The sequence below is a fragment of the Pan paniscus genome, chromosome 23 (genome assembly GCF_029289425.2).
Source record: "Pan paniscus chromosome 23, NHGRI_mPanPan1-v2.0_pri, whole genome shotgun sequence".
NCBI lineage: Eukaryota > Metazoa > Chordata > Mammalia > Primates > Hominidae > Pan > Pan paniscus.
This window is the reverse complement of record NC_085927.1, coordinates 39,190,270-39,208,414: the sequence shown is the minus strand read 5'-3', so window position 1 is coordinate 39,208,414 and position 18,145 is coordinate 39,190,270. Positions and strand designations below refer to the sequence as shown.

Genomic DNA, 18,145 nt, shown 5'->3' with positions numbered 1-18,145 from the left:
CCCCAACGACCCCAGCCAGCCTCATGGGCTAAGAGGTTAGCGCTCAGACAAGCCTGGGTCCGAGCCCTGACACTTACTGTCCTGCAGGACTTGTCCTCTCTGGACTTATTTTCCCATCTGTAAAATGGGATTCTAAGGCCTCTAAACCTCCCAGGCTGGGGTGAGGCCTGAGGTCGGCCATGAATGCAAAGGGCCCACTGTGCACACACAGGGACTGGCACACACAGTAGGTGCTCAATAAATGGCCGCCGTGACTGTCGCCATCCACACTCTTGCTGCCTGGCTTGGTAAGAGGAGACTGAAGTGGATCCAGCCCTGGTTTTAAATGAAAACCAGAGGGAGGCTGGCTGCCTGGGAGGGCAAGGGGAGCCAGTTCCAGGGCCAACCCCTGCTGCCACCCCTACCGGAGGAGGACACCCCTCACCCTCCCCAGCCGCCCTGGCTGGTCTGGCTTTGGGGGACTGGTTTTCTCCACAGCTGGAGGGATGGACTGACCAAACCAGGGGCGGGGGCATAGCTGGAGAGGCTGTGGAGCCAGCAATGGCAACTGCCCCCCTCAGCCCCCCAGGCCTTCCTTTTAAGGCCACGAAATGTTGTCTGGGAGGAGACAAGACCCAAATAAGGCGCGGGCCTGGCAGCTCGGAGCGGGGCTGTGGGTTGATGCAGGGAGCGAGAGGCGCCGGGAACTCAAACCAGACGGGTCCCTCTGGCCAGCCCCCAGCGGAGGCTGCCAGGCCCTGCTCTGGGTCCCATTGTGGGGCCTTCACTCGTGCTGAGCCTGCATCCCCAGCATACCCTCCTCAAGGGCCTGTGACTTGCCCAGGCACAGGGGGCTAATCTCACCCAGGATGGAGGAAGGTGGGTTGCCAGCCCAGGACTGGGGCCGGCACTGGGGACTCCCTGAGGAGGGGAGACATCACTGTGAACCATGCTCATGTGAAGGACCTTGCATAGCCTGGCTCAATCCTACAAGGAAGGTGATAATCAGAACAGACAACTCTTGTTTAGCATTTACCCTGGCCCTGGCACCATCTAAGCACTTCACATACATAGTCTTAACTGTGAGTGGGTGCTAGTATCACCTCCAATTCACCTCCACTTTCCAGGTAGGGAAACTGAGGCACAGGGCAGCTCTGTGCTACCTCTTCTCTGTCGCCCATGCTCAGATAAAGGTGGATGAGAGAATGAAGCTCAGCTCCACTTCCCCGCTAGGAGGAAATGAGGCAGAGAAGAGAGGCAACTCGGCATCAGTTGTCCATGGGACGGTCCCAAGCCTGGATTTGAACCCAGGTCTGCCTGATTCCCAGGCCAGATTTCTTTTTTTGGTTGGTGGAGGTGGGGGGCACCTGGCAGGGAGGCTCAATGTTCAGCAGGAGTGCTGGTGCCTGAGAAGAACGGCCTCACCAAGCCCTCTTCATGCTTTCTGCTTCCAGGTGGAGATGTGATGTCATTTTAGTACTCTTTTCGAGAAGTTGACCAAAAGAAGCGGCCATCTCTCGCAACCTGGGGATGTTTGAGTTTCCTCTGTGATGAAGCTTCGGCTGCTCCCCCCACCTGCTTCTGCCCTCCCCTCTACTCTGCTGTTGTTTTCTTTTTTTTTTCCCATTGCATTATCTACCTTCTAGCGTGTTATTAACTGCTCCAGTTTCCCAGGCCACTGCCTGTCATCTGGCCTCCTGGCTGAAACATCAGCCCCACTAGGGCAGGGACCTTGTCTGTTTTGTGCTTGGCCTACAAAAGTGCCCAGCACCCAGTAGGACCTCATGGGCCTCATGTATAAAACTTCTTTTTTTTTTGAGACGGAGTCTCGCTCTGTCACCCAGACTGGAGTGCAGTGGTGCAATCTCGGCTCACTGCAACCTCCGCCTCCTGGGTTCAAGCGATTCTCCTTCCTCAGCCTCCAGAGTAGTTGGGACAACAGGAGCGTGCCACCATGCCCAGCTAATTTTTGTATTTTTAGTAGAGGTGGGGTTTCACCGTATTAGCCAGGATGGTCTCCATCTCCCGACATCGTGATCCACCCGCCTTGGCCTCCCAAAGTGCTGGGATTATAGGCATAAGCCACCGCGCCCGGCCATGTATAAAACTTTTGTTGATGAATACATGAATCACCAACTGAAAATAAATTTTGAGCAAGCAAACCAAATATAAGGCAGAAACAACTGTCTTGAAAGTCAACATAGGCCAGGCACAGTGGCTCACGCCTGTAATCCCAGCACTTTGGGAGGCCGAGGTGAGCAGATCATGAGGTCAGGAGATCGAGACCATCCTGGCTAACATGGTGAAACCCCGTCTCTACTAAAAATACAAAAAATTAGCCAGGTGTGGTGGCGGGCGCCTGTAGTCCCAGCTACTCGGGAGGCTGAGGCAGGAGAATGGCGTGAACCCAGGAGACGGAGCTTGCAGTGAGCCGAGATCGCGCCACTGCACTCCAGCCTGGGCGACAGAGCAAGACTCCTTCTCAAAAACGCAGAACAAAACAAAATAAAACAAAACAAAATGTCATATCCCTCCCATTGGTGTTTGGTCAAAGGCCCTGAAACAGGCCCCCATGAGCTGAGACCCTCCTCACCTCAGCCTGGTGGTTCCTACTGAAGGGCTCCTCCCTAGCCTCAACCTTGTCCTCTCAGGGGGGGCCCTGAAGGCTGGTCCCAGGACCACAAACCCCAGCTCCACTCTGGGAGCCTGACTGTGGGCCACTTCCCACCATCCGGGAGGTCCTCACATGCCCTACACACACACACACACACACACACACACACACACACACACACACACCATCTGGGAGGTCCTCACATGCCCTACACACACACACACACACACACACACACACACACACCATCTGGGAGGTCCTCACATGCCCTACACACACACACACACACACACACACACACACGTTCCCACCCCATGCCCTCCCCTAATCTCTACAGCTGCTGCACCCATGTCACCTCCTCCAGGAAGCCTTCCCAAACAGGCCAGTACACCTCCCAGTGTCAAAGCCCCTTCGAAGCTCATCACTCCCTGTCTTGACCTCCACATCTTGACCTCCACACGGCCAGTGCTGCCTGTAGTTTCTAGCCCTGGGCCCCATAAGCAGCTCTTCTTCCCTCTGCCCAGTGCCAGGCCTGAGCTAAGAAGCTTTGTGCCCCTTCTCAGGACCCTCATGACACCTCATGACACAGAACACTGAGGTCCAGAGAGGAGAGGCTTCCGCTCTGTCCTTGCAGTGGGACGAGGGGGGCTGGGATTCCAATCTTGCCCTAAATTGGGGATTAGAGATGTGAAAAGTTGGGGATTCGGGGTGTGAAAAGCTGGGGGTATCCCTGGGATCCACCTTCATGACATTCTCTCCCTGGAGAGGAGCCAAAGGAAGGGCTTCCTCGTTCACAACCGACCCCCGAGATCTGCTCTGCTCGGTTTAGTAACCACAGGCCATAGGGAGGCAGCCTTCCCAGCCCCAGTCCAGGTCTCCTGCAAGGAATTTACTTTGCAAATGTAAATATTTGCTTCCAGTGACCAGAGCCAGGGGTTAGGGTCAGAGCTGGGGCTGGGAGCTCCAAAAACTCTCCAGCCCAATCAGGAGCCTCCAGGAAGGCTTAGTCTATGTCCGGCCTGGCCTCCTCTTCAGGGTAGGCAAAGTTCCTATTCAATTCCTGTGCACTCACTTTATACATGGCCCGTGCCAGGCACTGGGGATGTGGGAGTAATGGTGGCAGGATGGGTGTCAACCTAGCCAGGTGGGAGCACCCAGTGGGTTGCAGGCAGAGCAGCGACTTGCCGGCCACTGCCAAGGCCGTGTATGGGAGACAAAGCCAGTGTGGGCAGGGGGTTCAAACAGAAGGAGGGTGAGGTTCAGGGGATGCAGGCAGGGGCTGAGAGAGTGGAGGAGGCAGCCATGTTGGCTGGGCGTGCAGGATGGGCTGGCAGGAGGTGGGGGTTGCTGGGACTTCCAGGAGTGGGGGTGGCTGGGCGGTGGATGTAGGTGGATTTGCAATGTTTAGCCCTCGGATTCTGAATCCGCAAAGTAAAGCTCAGACTTAGCACCATACCTGGAACCTGGTTAAGATGAAAGAGATGAGTGTGGAAAGCGCCCAGCCCTGGATGGTAGAAGGGACCAAGGAGCCCAGGAAGGGCCTGGGCTAGAATCTCAGTCTGTTTTTAGGCTATTTTAAAATTTTATTTTTAGAGACAGGATCTTGCTCTGTCACCTAAGCTGGAGTGCAGTGGCAGGATCACAGCTCACTGCAGACTTGAACTCCTGGGCTCAAGCAACCCTCCTGCCTCAGCCTCCTGAGTAGCCAGGACTACAGGTGTGCACCACCATGCCCAGCTAATTTTTTAACTTTTTTTTTTGAGATAGGGTCTTGCTATGTTGCCCAGGCTAGGCTTGAACTTCTGGCCTCAAGCAATCCTCCTGCCTTGGCCTCCCAAAGTGCTTGGATTACAGGTGTGAGCTGCTGTGCCTGGCCTGTTCTTAGGCTATTTTGTGGTCGACCTCGGGCAAGTGTCCCCTCTCTGGTTCCTCTTCTTGGAAGACAAGGGCTGTGAGGAACCATGGACGGGGAAGGAATATGTATGCTGGTGACAATGGGACCTATGAGGGGGAAGCAGAGGCAGCCCAGCTCCAGGGGGCCCATGGGGAGGGGAGGGGAGGGAGCCCCGGCCTCTCTATCTTTCTATCTAGGAGGAGCTGGGGCTGAGACTGGCTTCTGCCAGCCTCACAGCATCCCAGTTGTCTGAACACACTCCCGGGGACATCCTCAGCCAGCACTGCTGCAGGGGAAAGACCCCTGACTGCAGTCAGACTGACCGGGTTTGAGCTCGGCTCCTCAGCTCACAGGCTGCTCCCCTGGACAAGGCATTCCCCTCTCTGAGCCTCAGTTTCTGCATCTGGGCCTTCTGTACCATGACTTGATGGCTCCTGCAGGGGGTAAGCCTTGCAGCGCCCAGCACGGAGGACGGTGGCAGCTTTCTTTCCCCTTGTCCTGATTATTGCAGGAGGATCTGGGGCAGGGGGATGCCACAGAACTCAGGTCGGCACCCTGGGGAGAAACCTGGCGACAATACTTGCTTGCTGTGTGACCTTATGTGAGACCCACGCCCTCTCTGAGCTTCACTTTCATCATCCGGACAGTGGGGCTGATCTGTCTGCAGGAAGCCTCAAGAGGCAGAGTGACATGGGGTTTACTGCAGCAGCCCCACTGTCAGCAGAGCCCACTGGCCCAGGCACTCAGGGGGTCTGGCCCAGGCACTCAGGGGGTCAGGCCCAGGCCCAGAAAAGGTGATTGTGGGGCTCGGCCCACCCTCCTGACATGGCCCTGGCATTGTGCCCACCCCTCCCTGGCCCACTTGGTGCATTCTGGCCTTGGTTCTTCCTCACCCATTGTTTCTGATAAGCCCTATTGTTTCTGATGAGAGGCAGCCAGGTGACCCCTTCCCCACCTCCTGAGGCCTGGGGGCACAGAAGCTTGCTCAGACAGGTCCCAATCCTGGCTCTCACCTGCCGAGTGACCTCAGGCCAGTCCCATCACCTCTCTGAGCCTCAGTTTCTCCATCTGTAAAATGCAGCCCATTCTAGCCCCTTCTCCACAGGTTGCCATGGACACCAAATGAGACAATCCTCATTCGTCACAAAGTGAACATCCCCATTCTGCAGAAAACCAGGGCCCAGTGCCGTGAAGTCCTTCACTAGAGCCCACCAGCCTCACAGAGACTCAAGGTCCGTTTCTTGAGCAGCTGACTGTGAAGTGGGGTCTCAGAGGCGGGAGGCAGGGCTGTGTCTGCCAGGTCGCCACGGAATCCCCAGCATGGGGTAGGCGGTGGGGGAGCAGGATGGGAGAGGAAGACATTTGTGGAGCATCTACCATGAGCCAAGCATGAGTGCTACTTCTTCATGCTGGGTGACTTCCAGATAAAGCCAAGGTTCAGAGAGGAGAAGTGACTTGCCCCAAGTCACGCAGCAGAGTGCAGCTGATTTAGGGCTGGATTCCAGAATGGCAGGTGTTCCCTCTCCTCCTTTAGCCCACCCCAGGCTGCCCTGGGTCCTGTTGGCCCTGGTGATGCAGCTCTATGGCTCGAGGGTCAAGAGACAGCACTGGGCAGGTGACAAGAGTGGGCACCAGCAGGAGAAGCAGCTTGGGAGCCCAGCCTGAACCCAACTGTGGGAGGAAGGGCAGAGACCAGGGTCCCCTGGCAATGTCCCTATGCCTCTCTGCTCCCCATTCCTAGGACCCCAGCAGAGTTTTCTAGAATAGTGGATGCATCCACTCACCCACCTCCCTTTCCTCCATAGGCTCCAACATTTCATCCTAGCAATACCCAGGGAGGCAGACTCTTATCATCCTGCCCATTTCCCGGGTGAGGACACTGAGGCTGAATGTGGACGAGCCGGGGCTGCTGCAGGCACACACAGCAGCTTGGTGCCTTTTAGTGATGGTGCCTTTCCCTCCGAGTGGGCAGGAGAAGAATGCTGCCTGGAGTGCAGCACCCCCAAGCCCAGGGCCCTTGCACAATGACTTGCACAAGCACGGGAAGTCCCCGGCCCAAGGCCATGCAGCTGGTGTGTGGCAGAGCTGGCCCAGCCTAGGAAGCCTCAGATATCCCATACCCACGCTGGGACCTGAAGGACCCACAGAGGGAGCTGGCCTGGCTCCATTGCCTGGCTCATGCCCCTGCCTTAGCATCAGCAGAGCCCCCAGCCCTTGGCCTGGCTCCTGGACTCACGGCCTCCAGCAGCTAGATTCAAGGGCATGGGTGCTGTCCCCACCTGTCCTCTCCCTCACCCGCTCCTTGAAGGCCCCAGAGACCAGGAAGGTCTGCCCTTGGGAGGGGAGCCAGGGACAGAATGGCCTTTGTCTGGGGAGGCCCTGCCTGGGCCCAGGCGGCCCCCATGCCCTGGGGATTCGGCCCTCCCCTCCACAGCTCCTCTGTGGTCTCCTTGGCAGCTGCCCCTCCTGGCTGGCTCTCCTGCCCCTCGGCCCCACCTGCCTTCCCCTCTCCCTCCCACCAGCGACAAGAGGGTGCTGTTCCTGGCTCCCCTTCAAACGTCTGTCCACCCGCTCCAGCCTCCCACACTGGCCCTTGTGGCTGCCTCTCCGCAGGGGTGTTTGGCATGGGGCGTCTCGGCTCTCCCTCTAGCCACCCGGTTTCTTCCCGGCTTCACTGGGTACTCCTCTACCCCATGTCAGAACCTGTCAGACCCCTCCCCACTGCGTGGTGAGTTCTGAACCCCATCCCCATGGCTGTGTGCCTCTGGGCACTCCACTCCACCTCACTGGGCCTCAGTCACCCTATCTGTGAACTGGGCTGTTGAGGGTCCCCGGGAGGTGAAGTGTGCAGATCTCCCAAGAAACACCTGTGAGCCGTGGCTTCTGGAAGCACCATGTTCCTTTGAGTCAGAGGCTACATTTTCGCACATTTGTGTTTCCGGAATTGGGGTACATCCTGAGACTGATGTTCACGTTCATGTGCTGCTGTGGGGGCCCTGAATGCTTCTGTCCCTTGAGCTGTCTCTGGGCCTGGTTCTCAGGATGGTTCTGGGCCAGCCCATCCTCTTTAGCGCCATGCTTGGAAACACAGCTCTTGGTGTCCAAAAATCTGCTGCTCATGGGTTCAGCCAGGCAGTGAGGATGGGAGAGGCCTGGGCTGCTCAGCAGAGGGGCAGGTGCCTGGAGGAGAGGAGAGGGTTCTGCAGGGGAGAGTGTGGCCAGGCTCCTGGGAGGCCCAGGCTGCCTCCTCTGTGCCCCTGCAGGGTGCTCAGCCCTGAGCCACCCAGAGGTACACACAGTGAAGCCAGGTGGGGTGAGAGAAGTCCCTGAGCCTGGGACATGCTCTGCACACAAGGGCCCAGCCGAGCCCTCCCATCCCTGGAGCCCAGGGGTGGGGGGCGGGGAGTGCAGCCTGGCAGACAGACAGAGGTGTGTGCCCCTCCCCTTCCTGAGCCTCGGTTTCCTCATCTGCAGGATAGGTAAAACCATTCTTACCTCTCTGACCCATGAACTGACTAAAATGGTTCTTTGCTTCTCTGTAATGTCTGTTATCGTGTCATACAGAAATGTCTGGATGGGTTTTCCCCAAGTGTGGAGGAAAGACTTAGGATGGCATGACTTAAAATGTGAGCTATGCAGCATATATAAAATTCTTCTGGGGGTCCTGAGAGTCTCCCAAGAGGCAAGCGGTCACCGTGGGGGGCAGGGGGGACAACAAGCACTGACTGTGTCTGAGCCAGGCTCTGTGCAGCTGGCCCCAGCAGGCATGGTACTGTGCATGACTCTCTTAACAGTTTAAGGCTCCATGCACCTGCAGGGAGGCACCTGGCCTGCTGTCGCAGGGCTCCGGGAGCCGGCCGGGCAGTCCTACCTTCCTCGCAGCTCACTCCCGAGTGCCCAGGGCAGCACCTCCACTCACGGGCGGTCACTATCTTGTACATCACCTTGTATGTGGGTCTCACCACAGTTCTGTAGCTGAAAGAGTCCCCAGGTGGCCCAGCTGAGACAGGGTCCTCCACGACCTCTCCCACTGCCCTGGACACCCATGGGGACAAACCTAGAGCTTCCAGGATCCTCTGCTGCCTCCAGGTCCCTTTGGAGGCTCTCTCCTGCATTTTGGGATTCAGCCCTTCCATCCCCCCACCACCTTGCCACAGGGATTGGAGATTGGATACCAGCTGGACAAGAAGACCCTGCAGGCTGGGCTGGCCTGAGCCCAGCAGTGAATACTCACTGAGTAAAGGAATGCAGGCAAATGGTGTATCCATCCCTCAGGAAGCCCTCCAGGGTGCTTCAACAGCACAGGGGATAGGCTGAGAATGGTGTCGGCTGATGCTACCTTTGCTCCGCCCACCCTGGGGTCCAGTCTTCCCCCACACTCCCCATGCAGTCCCCCAACCAGGCCTTTGCCCAAACTGTGCCTCCACCTGGAATGCCATCAGTTCCTTCTCCACCTCATTTACCTGCTCCCCGGACAGCTCATGGGCCAGGGGCAGTTCTGCAGCACTCGCTGAAGGTAGGTGCCATTCTGCACATGGCATGAGATGGTGCGGGTCACCACATAGGAGCACCAGTTCCTGAAACAGACCCAAAGAGAGGAAACTCAGGTACCACACAGGGTCCCCTGCTGGGGACTCCAGGAGGATGGGTGAGGACGTCCGTGTTCTCTTCAAGAGCCCTGAATCCCCAGGCAGCGAGAAGCCCTGAGCTTGCAAAGTCATTTGGGCCCAAATGGCTGGTGGGAGTCCCCGTGGCTGAGGGGTGAATGTCATGGCCCTGGGGGTGGGGCTGTGCAGAGAGTTCTCAGTAGGTCTTGAGGAATGAATGGCAGGGGAAAGATGGAAGCGGGCCATCTTCCCCTGAGCTCTCGCTCCCCAACTTCTCTCCTCTCCAACTTTGACCCATCCAGGCCATCATCACTGCCTGGCTCTTGCCTGGACAACTACAGTGAGTGGCCTCTCCATCTGCCCCTCGGTCCCTCCCTAGAGGCAGTGTCACAGAATGGAAACCTGCCTACATCCTTGCCTTGCCTACCCAACTCCCCAACCCTCAGGATCTCCTGTCCCCACACCTGCCCCAGGCCTTTGCTGGTGCTGGGCCCTCTGCCTGGAGTGCCCTTCCTCCGCTTCTCCCCATGGCGCCTCCTACCTTCAAAGCCCGGATGTGACATGGCCTATTCCCTCCATCCTTTCCCATCTCCACCCTGACCCGAGCAGTTCTGATGGTGCCCTGCCCTGGCTCCCGCAGCATCTGCACACCTGTCACGCTGAATTAAGCCGCCAATTTGTGCCTGCCTCCTCCGCCAGCATGCAAGAGGAGAGGCCCTGTCTCACTCATTCCCATGTCCCCTCCCCGGGATGGCTGGGATGTGTAATCAATGCCCCAAGCCCAGAGGACTGAGTTCTCCAAACACCAACTAATAATCGGAGTGCACTGCACATATTGAGCACTTATTATATGCTAAGGGTATTTACACTATCCTCTGATGGTGAGGAAGGTACCCCCACCCTGTTTTTACAGAGGGGAAACTGAGGCTTGGGGAGGTGAAGACAACTGCTTATGTCACAGCTGGTGCGTGGAGAAGCCAGATTTGAACCCAGCAATGTGGATGGCCTAGCCCAGCCTCTGACGCCATCCCAGAGCCTCAGCTCCCGTCTTCTCCTCATCTCCTTGAGCCACGGTCTGTGGCTCTGTAAACGCCCCGGCCTGGGAACCTGCTGACCCCAGGCTTGAGGGCAGGAAGAAAGTCTGGGAGGGGTGGGGGACCCAGGCTGAGAAGGGTCACCTGAAACCATCCCTCCTTCCCCAGCCCCTGCAAAAAGCACAGGGCCCGTGACCCTGTGCAGGGCTGAGGGCTGCTGAGCACCTGGAATGTCCCGGCCTTCACAGAGACTCCCATGCCGACCACAGTGCAGCCCCCACTCACTGCAGCCCTGCCCCCACCCCAGACCACCAGAAGGAGAAACTCCTGGGCCAGGACCAGGCAACTAACTCAATTTAGGGCCCTGTGGAATTCCCTTCATCTTTCTGTGCCACACCAGAATCAGTGCTGGAAGAGGAAACAACCTAGGTACAGCCCTGGAGGTGGGAAGGCTGGGAGAAGGGATGGTTCAGTTTGGCCCATGAAGCAGGAGAAGCTCAACAGAGCCTTCAGCCAGCCATCCCATGCAGAGGTGACAGGTGCCTGCCATGGCACCATCAGAAATGGCACAAAACTGGGAACAGCCTAAACAGCTATGGAGCCACCGGACATGGGAAACCAGATGCTGTGACAAAGCCCGAGGTCTCTGCGTGCTGACCTGAGACCCAACTATCACACCTAGTTACGGGGAGGAAAAAAGCAGACAAAGACCAATGGATATACAGTGATTGCATTTCTATTACATTAAGAGAGAGACAGAACGTCAACTATTTCTATATGCGTGCACATGTACAGATATGTGCATAAAAAGTGAGAAAAAAATGACACTTTTCTCAAACTGCCATGTCTGGGAGCAAGGAGGGCTTTCCATCTGCTCCGTCTACTACACGAACAGTAGCTATGTTTATCATGCTTGCTCCACGCCAGGAGCTGTGCCCAGAGCCGTCCACGTGTTCGCTCAGTTAAATTCTCACACTCTGTTAAAAAGCCACTTCAGTCTGGGCACAGTGGCTCATGCCTGTAATCCCACCACTTTGGCAGGCCGAGATGGGTGGATCACCTGAGGTCAGGAGTTCGAGACCAGCCTGGGCAACATGGAGAAACCCTGTCTCTACTAAAAATACAAAAAATTAGCCAGGTGTGATGGTGGGAGCCTGTAATCCCAGCTACTCAGGAGGCTGAGGCAGGAGAATTGCTTGAATCTGGGAGGCGGAGGTGGCAGTGAGCTGAGATCGCACCATTGCATTCCAGCCTGGGCAACAGAGTGAGACTCCGTATCAAAAAAAAAAAAAAGCCACTTTACAGATGGGAAGACTGAGACTCTGGGGTGCAGGACGTGCCCCAGGCACCCATGATAGGCGGCACAGTCAGGGTTGGAACTCAAGTCCCTCTGGCTCCAGAGCTTGCACTCTCAACCCTAGGCTGGAAATGTTTCTCCTAATGAGTAGGTGAAGATTTCAGCCCTTTTGGAGGCTGAGGCAAGGAGGATTGCTTGAGGCCAAGAGTTCAAGACCAGCCTGGGCAACATGGTGAGAACCCCATCTCTATAAAAAAAATTTTTTTAATTAAAAAAAAAAGGTCGGGTGCAGTGGCTTACGCCTGTAATCCCAGCACTTTGGCACGCCAAGGCAGGTGGATCACTTGAAGATCAGGAATTCGAGACCAGCCTGGGCAACAAGGCAAAACCTCGTCTCTACTAAAAATACAAAAATTAGCTGGGCGTGGTGGTGTGCGCCTGTAATCCCAGCTACTTAGGAGGCTGGAGCAGGAGAATTGTTTGAACCCGGGAGGCAGAGGTTGCAGTGAGCCCAGATCGTGCCACTGCACTCCAGCCTGGGCAGCAGAGCGAAACTCTGTCTCAAAACAAAAAAAAACCAAAGGTGTGGTTTTGAACCTGTTAGGGTTGAATATGGAGAGTGGGGGCATAAGCCCCTTTAGAAAATTGCGGTGAATCGTGGCTCCTCTCCAGAAATATGCATAAAACTTGGTGTACAGGTTAAGGGGGTTCACAGGCTCCTTGGAGCCTACGTGACACTCACCAGGCTGGCCCAGGGGCTTCATGAGTGAAGGAGGGAGGGAGGAAGAGGACAATCTGGGCAGAGGACGGTCGGAAGCTCTGGAGACAGGAAAGGGGCCCTGGACACAGAATGAATACACTATGCCAGTGAGCAGATGCTCGCAAACACACAGTGCCTGCACACGCAAATGCACGCACACACATGCACACACAGGCACACGGGCAAATATGCATGGCAGTGAGCACATACACACAGACACACACAGGCATATGTACACACAATGCATGGACACACGTGTTCATGCATATGCACACAGATCCACACAAACACACAGACAGATACACGCACACACATGCACACACAGGCACACAGGGCAAATACGCACTGCAGTGAGCACGTGCACACACACATAGGCATATGTACACACAACGCATGGACACACGGGCCTCCGTGTGCACACACAGATCCACATAAACACAGAGCTACATACATGCACACAAACGCACACAGACAGGCTAAGGCAAATCCAGCAGGACACTTAACCACAGAAATGACCGTCCTCCCTGCACACAAGTCCATACCTGCAGATACAGGACTCTGTGCCCTCACACATTCACATACACACACTCATCGCCTCTGTCACATGGACATAGACAGACCAAAGCAGGCCCAGAGGGGCACACAGTCACAGTCAAACCTTCTCCCTGCAAATGCGTTCACACTTGCACACACACTGACACACCTGCACATGCACACACACACGCATGCCCTCTCGCATGGACGCATATAGGCCGAAGCTGTGATCTCTGGGCATGTCCACACACGGCCCCACAGTGCTCTCATTCATGTACACCCATGCACACGCAGGCACATGTGTACACACACACACACTTCTCACATGTACACAAACAGGTGAAGGCAGGCCCAGCAGGGTACTGTTGGCCATCTTCTCACACACATCTATACAGGCACACACAGAGCCATCTGCCCTCACACACACACACGTGGACAACAGCCCTCACATGCCCAGCCCCCAGACTAGGCCGGGAGAGGTGGGCCTGTGATGGTCCACAATGGCCAGAGCTGTCCTTCTTTTTACCAGGGAGGAGCTAGAGAAAAAAAACAGTATTTTTCCTTCTTCTTCCTGAATTAAAATCTCTACCATTGGTGCTTGCCTGTAGTCACAGCTACCTGGGAGGCTGAGGTGAGAGGATCGTTTCAGCTCAGGAGTTTGAGGCTGTAATGAGCTATATTCACGCCACTGCACTACAGCCTGGGCAATAGAGTGACACCTTGTCTCTTAAAAAAAATTGTTGGCCGGGCGCAGTGGCTCAAGCCTGTAATCGCAACACTTTGGGAGGCTGAGGCAGGTGGATCACCTGAGGTCGGGAGTTCGAGACCAGCCTGACCAACATGGAGAAACCCCATCTCTACTAAAAATACAAAATTAGCCAGGCATGGTGGTGCATGCCTGTAATACCAGGCAGGAGAATCGCTTAAACCCAGGAGGCAGAGATTGCGGTGAGCCAAGATCGCGCCATTGCACTCCAGCCTGGGCAACAGGAGCAAAACTCCGTCTCAAAAAAAAAAAAAAAAAAAAAAATTTGCCATGTGGGTCCCTGCCTGGTTGCCATAATCTGGACTGTGCTTGAATCCTCTCCTTAGAAGACATGGAGCTGGTGGCCGGCTAGCCAGACCTTTTGGACAGGAGAGGACACTCATGCCAGGTGGAGTTCAAGTTTAGTCCCTTGCCCCCTCCACCTGGGGATCACTAATAATTACCCCATCCCCCACCTTGAGGACCCCAGCCCCAGGACTCCTAGCATCAGCCTGAGCTCCTCCACAGGGTCCCAGCCTGGCCCTGCCACCCTCCTGCACCTCTATCCACCTTCCAGGGGTAGCAGGAGGCTCTTTCTAAAGTGTAGACCTAATGTTGCCACCACCCACTGTGGAGTCCGCAGCCCACCATGACTCCCTATAGCCCTGCAAGCGCTGCCCTTCACTTTTTATTCTGCTCACCTCTCCTGCACACTCATGCAGCCCCTTCTCCCACCTCTGATCTTAGCATATGAAGATCCCTCTGCCTGGAAAGCCCCTCCCTCTTGCTCCAGCCAACTCTTATTCATCCTTTGGGTCTCAGCCCTCAGGCCCAGGTAGGGGTTGGGCATCACCCATTAGCCACTCACAATAGCCCTGGGCTTTACTCACTCACGCAGGTGCTGGAGGAGGGCATGAGCTGGGACCAAGTTTGTGTAGGGCTCAGCCTGAGGACGCTCAGCGATGTTTGTTGAATGACTGAATGATGGAGAACAGGCAGCAGCTCCGGCCAGAGGAGCTGGGACCCGAGGTTTCCACAGATGAAGGGACCCATCCCCATGTGCTCCATCCCTGCAGCCCCTGGGGGCTTCCTTCCCTGGGGTGTGGTCATTGATAAGCTGCCCAAGAGCTGGATGAGGCTGGGCAGTGGGGTTGGTGAGGGCAGGGGCTGGGAAGAGGCGGCACTTCCCTCCTGGGCCCAACACTTCAGCCCACTCAGCACCTCCAGCCCCCAGAGGCCTCCAGGAGGGGAGAAACAGGCCAGACCAGCTCAGCCTGGCACCGGCCACTCCCACAAAGGCCCCCCACCTACACCCACACTCCACCCCCTGCCACGAGGGGCCCAGGGGACTTTGTCTCTGTAGGGCCCAGGGCTGCGATCCTGAACAGTGATAGGGGCTAATTGCAGGAGGCAGCCAAGCGGGCCCGGGGCCAAGGGCTGTGATGAAAAGGAGAAGAAAGAAAGGACCGGGCGGGCAGGGGTGGTATGATGAGAGCCAGAGCCCCGCAGTAGGGGCGAAGTTCCAGTCCTGGCTCTGCTGCTTCCTACATCGGTGACCTTGGACAAGGCCCTGACCCTCTCTGGACCTCATTTTGTCCATCTGCAAATGGGGACAGCAGAATTTCCTCCAGCGGGGGAAGCTTCACTCAAATCCCTTAGCACAGCGCTAACAGCTATTGTTCATTCCTGTTCTGGGACTGAGGGGCTCAGGCCCAGACATGGGCCCCACACCCAGCTGCTTGGTCCAGGGGCTTCCCTGGGGATTGGGGACACCAGCACAGTACCTTCTTCACAAGGTCTTCCCCTTGGAATAGGGATTATCAGGTTCTGCATTTTACAGAGGGGGAAACAGGCTCCAAGAGAAAGCACCTACCCAGGTCACCCCTGTGGGCATCAGCTGGGATTGGAGCCCCCTAGACAGAGGCTGGGGCAGATCCCCTCCATTTTAGAGCCCTCCATTCTCCCTGATCCTAGGATTTGCCGGAAGGAAGCCGGTGCTGCAGGGGCGAGAGATCTGGGCTGGTGAAGGCTTGAACCCTCAGCTGAAACGCTGAGATGAGTGGTTAAAGGAAGCGGACTCCAGGCTTAGAAGGACCTCAGCGGGGCAGGAAGCAGCCCCAGGGGCAGGGGCAAGCCAAGGCAGCTCTGCACAGCCCTTGGGCACCCTGGTTCCGGGGGTCTCCAAGTGTCACCACATTCCTGGGGCAAGGGGCGGCCCCCTGGATGCCTTCCCAGGCCACCCCTCCCCAGGACAAAGCCTCTTTTCTGCGTCTGGTCCCTTGGCTGCCAAGGGGTGCCTGGGGTGCTGGGGTGTGGGTGGCAGGAAGGCTGACAGGGCATGACATCCCCATGCTGTCTCCAGCAACGTGGGGATGGGGCCACAAGTGGAGGTCCTGGTAGCCCACAGACTCCTCAAGCTCCAGGTCCCTACCCCCATGTGACATGATTGATAGCAGGAACCACTGCAGGTGAGGCCCGGTGCTCACGGTCCTTCCCACGAGGAAAGAAGGAAACTGAGAGCAAAACTGAGACCCATGGCCAGGAAGTGACCCACTTGAGGTCACACATTAAGCCTGTAAGAGCAAGGAATTCTGTCTCCATTCTGTCCAAGGCTGGAGCCCCTAACTCCTAATCATGACTGCAAACCTTTCCTGGTGCCCCCAAGCTGACAACCTCTTTCCCTCTTCCAGGAAGGCTGCTGGGGAGAAAAAGCCACTGGATTTGGAAATTGACTGGTCTGGACTGAGGTGCCACTTGTCCTCTGTAGGCCTCAGCCTCCGTATCTGTACAATGGGTGCAATAGTGTTGCCCACAGGGTTTTTGGGATGCTCAGGCTACTGTGATAGGCTTCTGTCAACACATGGAGTGACAGTCCCCAGTGACCACCAGTTACCTGGTTATAGCCATCATCCTGCTCCCACCCAGGAGACCCTGGGAGGTGTGGAGCCCAGGCTGGGAAGCCTTGCCTTGAACTGGCTGCAGGGCGGTCTGGGCCTTAAGCTGTCGCCACCATCATCCTGAGCCTAACAGTGGGATTTCTGAGTTCATAGTCTCTGTCCTCTTAGCATCTGGGATCCTGGCGGCTCACATCCATGCTCTGGGCAGGTCATGTTCCCTCTCTGAGCCTCATCTTCCTCCTCTATGAAACAGAATCATAAAGAGCATACCTCCAAGCAGCTGGGAGGATTCTGGAGCTGATGAATGCAGGTAACGGGGCCGACTCAGGCTAACTGTTGTCTGCACACAATAGGTGGTGGCTGTAACATCTGCCACACGTCCACCCCTGTCTCAGACAACTGCTCTTCTGGCCTCTGATGCTTCAACCACCTCCGTCCTCCAGCCCTGCCCATGTCAACTGCTCTTGCTAGCCCAGCAGGGGCATGCTGGCCCCTGACCACTGGGAAAGGAGAATTTCTGAAAAGAATTAAAGAATTGAGGCCGTAGGGGGTGGGGGCCGCGCAGGCCTTTGAATGGGATGAAAAGGCCTGGAGAGGCCTGGCTACTCCACATTGTCTGCCTTGGACAACGGCGGCTGGCCTTTAGGAGGGGACCCTGGCTGGGGCTGCAGCCAGGACAGAGGCCAGGGCAGGTTCAAACACTGTCATCAAGGATAGAAGGGCAGATTTGCAACCTAGCTCTTCAGTGAATAGCCCATGAGGCTAAAAGATGATGCCAATTCCCTAGGGTCTCAGTTTGCTTAACCGTTGAATGGGGACAGTTTTCCCTACCTCATTCGGTCCTTCAAGGATTGATGAGGACACTATATATAATAATGGGCCCCACCATGTCAGGTTCTGGGAGCTCCTCCGTAAAGGCCAGCAGGGAGGAGGTTCCCCGCCGCTAGGAGAGCAGAAGGAAGACTGTGCTCCCTCTTTTCTCTGTCCAAAATGCCAGGTCCCTGGGGTATCTCCGACACTGACCCACTGGGCTGTGAGACTCCACCCCAGTCCCTCCTCCGAGGGAGATAAATAGCCTGGGTACAAAACAAACAAACAAAAAACAAAACAAAAAAAAAAAACAGGAACAGGGAAAAGGGGAGAGAGGGTCCGAGAAGAGTCGGCTAGGGGGTGTCATAGGCCTTTCCCAAGTGCAGGGGGAGGGGCCCTAGGGACAGGGGAACAGAAGGGCCAGGGCTTCGCCCTAGTTGCGCCCTTTCCCCCTCCTCTCGAGCTCCTGGGTTGAAAGGGAGGGAGTAGGGGAGGCAGCCAGCTCCGACACATGGAGTAGGGGACCCCGCACTCGCGGGAGCCTCAGCCGGACCGCGGGATGGCCGTGTCCCTGCCCTCACCCGGGCTGGGGACTGGATCGCCCTCCAATCCCAGCCCTTCCTGGAGGTGGGGGCGTGTGCGCGCCGGGACCCTCGGCCAGCGGGGTGCAAAGGCGCCGGGAGCTCTTACCTGCGTCCGGAGAACGGAGCTGCCCCGATGCTCCACGCAGCGCCGCCTCCCGGGAGCAGGAGCCCGAGGCAGAGCAGCGCCCAAGCCCGCGGGCCGCCCATGCTGCACCAGGCGCCCTCCGCGCGCGGCCCCCCGCGGTCGCCGCCCCCAGCCTGTCCTCCCCGCCTGCCTGCCCGCGCCGCCAGCCGCCCCGGACGCGCGGAGCCCGGTTTCCAGCTCCGGGGCCGGAGGGCGGGCAGGAGGCGGGCGGGCGGGGGCGGGGGCGCGCGCTCCCGGCCTCGCCC

At 57.0% G+C, this 18,145-nt stretch overlaps 1 protein-coding gene across 10 annotated transcripts in view; it reads right to left on the bottom strand.

Annotated features, from left to right (window-relative positions):
- EMID1 (EMI domain containing 1) overlaps positions 1–18,115 on the bottom strand; it is a 53,036-nt gene extending 34,921 nt beyond the window's left edge. For all 10 annotated transcript variants that reach the window (XR_004668620.3, XR_004668621.3, XM_034948878.3 and 7 more), the window contains exons 1-3: positions 17,862–18,115; positions 8,951–9,064; positions 8,359–8,462 (exon numbers count right to left, since the gene is read on the bottom strand). Coding sequence is in view for 8 of the 10 variants with exons in the window: in XM_034948878.3 (XP_034804769.1) it covers positions 8,359–8,462; positions 8,951–9,064; positions 17,862–17,962 (319 nt within the window). In the remaining 2 variants the exon portion in view is untranslated. The remainder of the gene's footprint in view (positions 1–8,358; positions 8,463–8,950; positions 9,065–17,861) is intronic.
- Between the last annotated feature and the right edge of the window lie 30 nt (positions 18,116–18,145).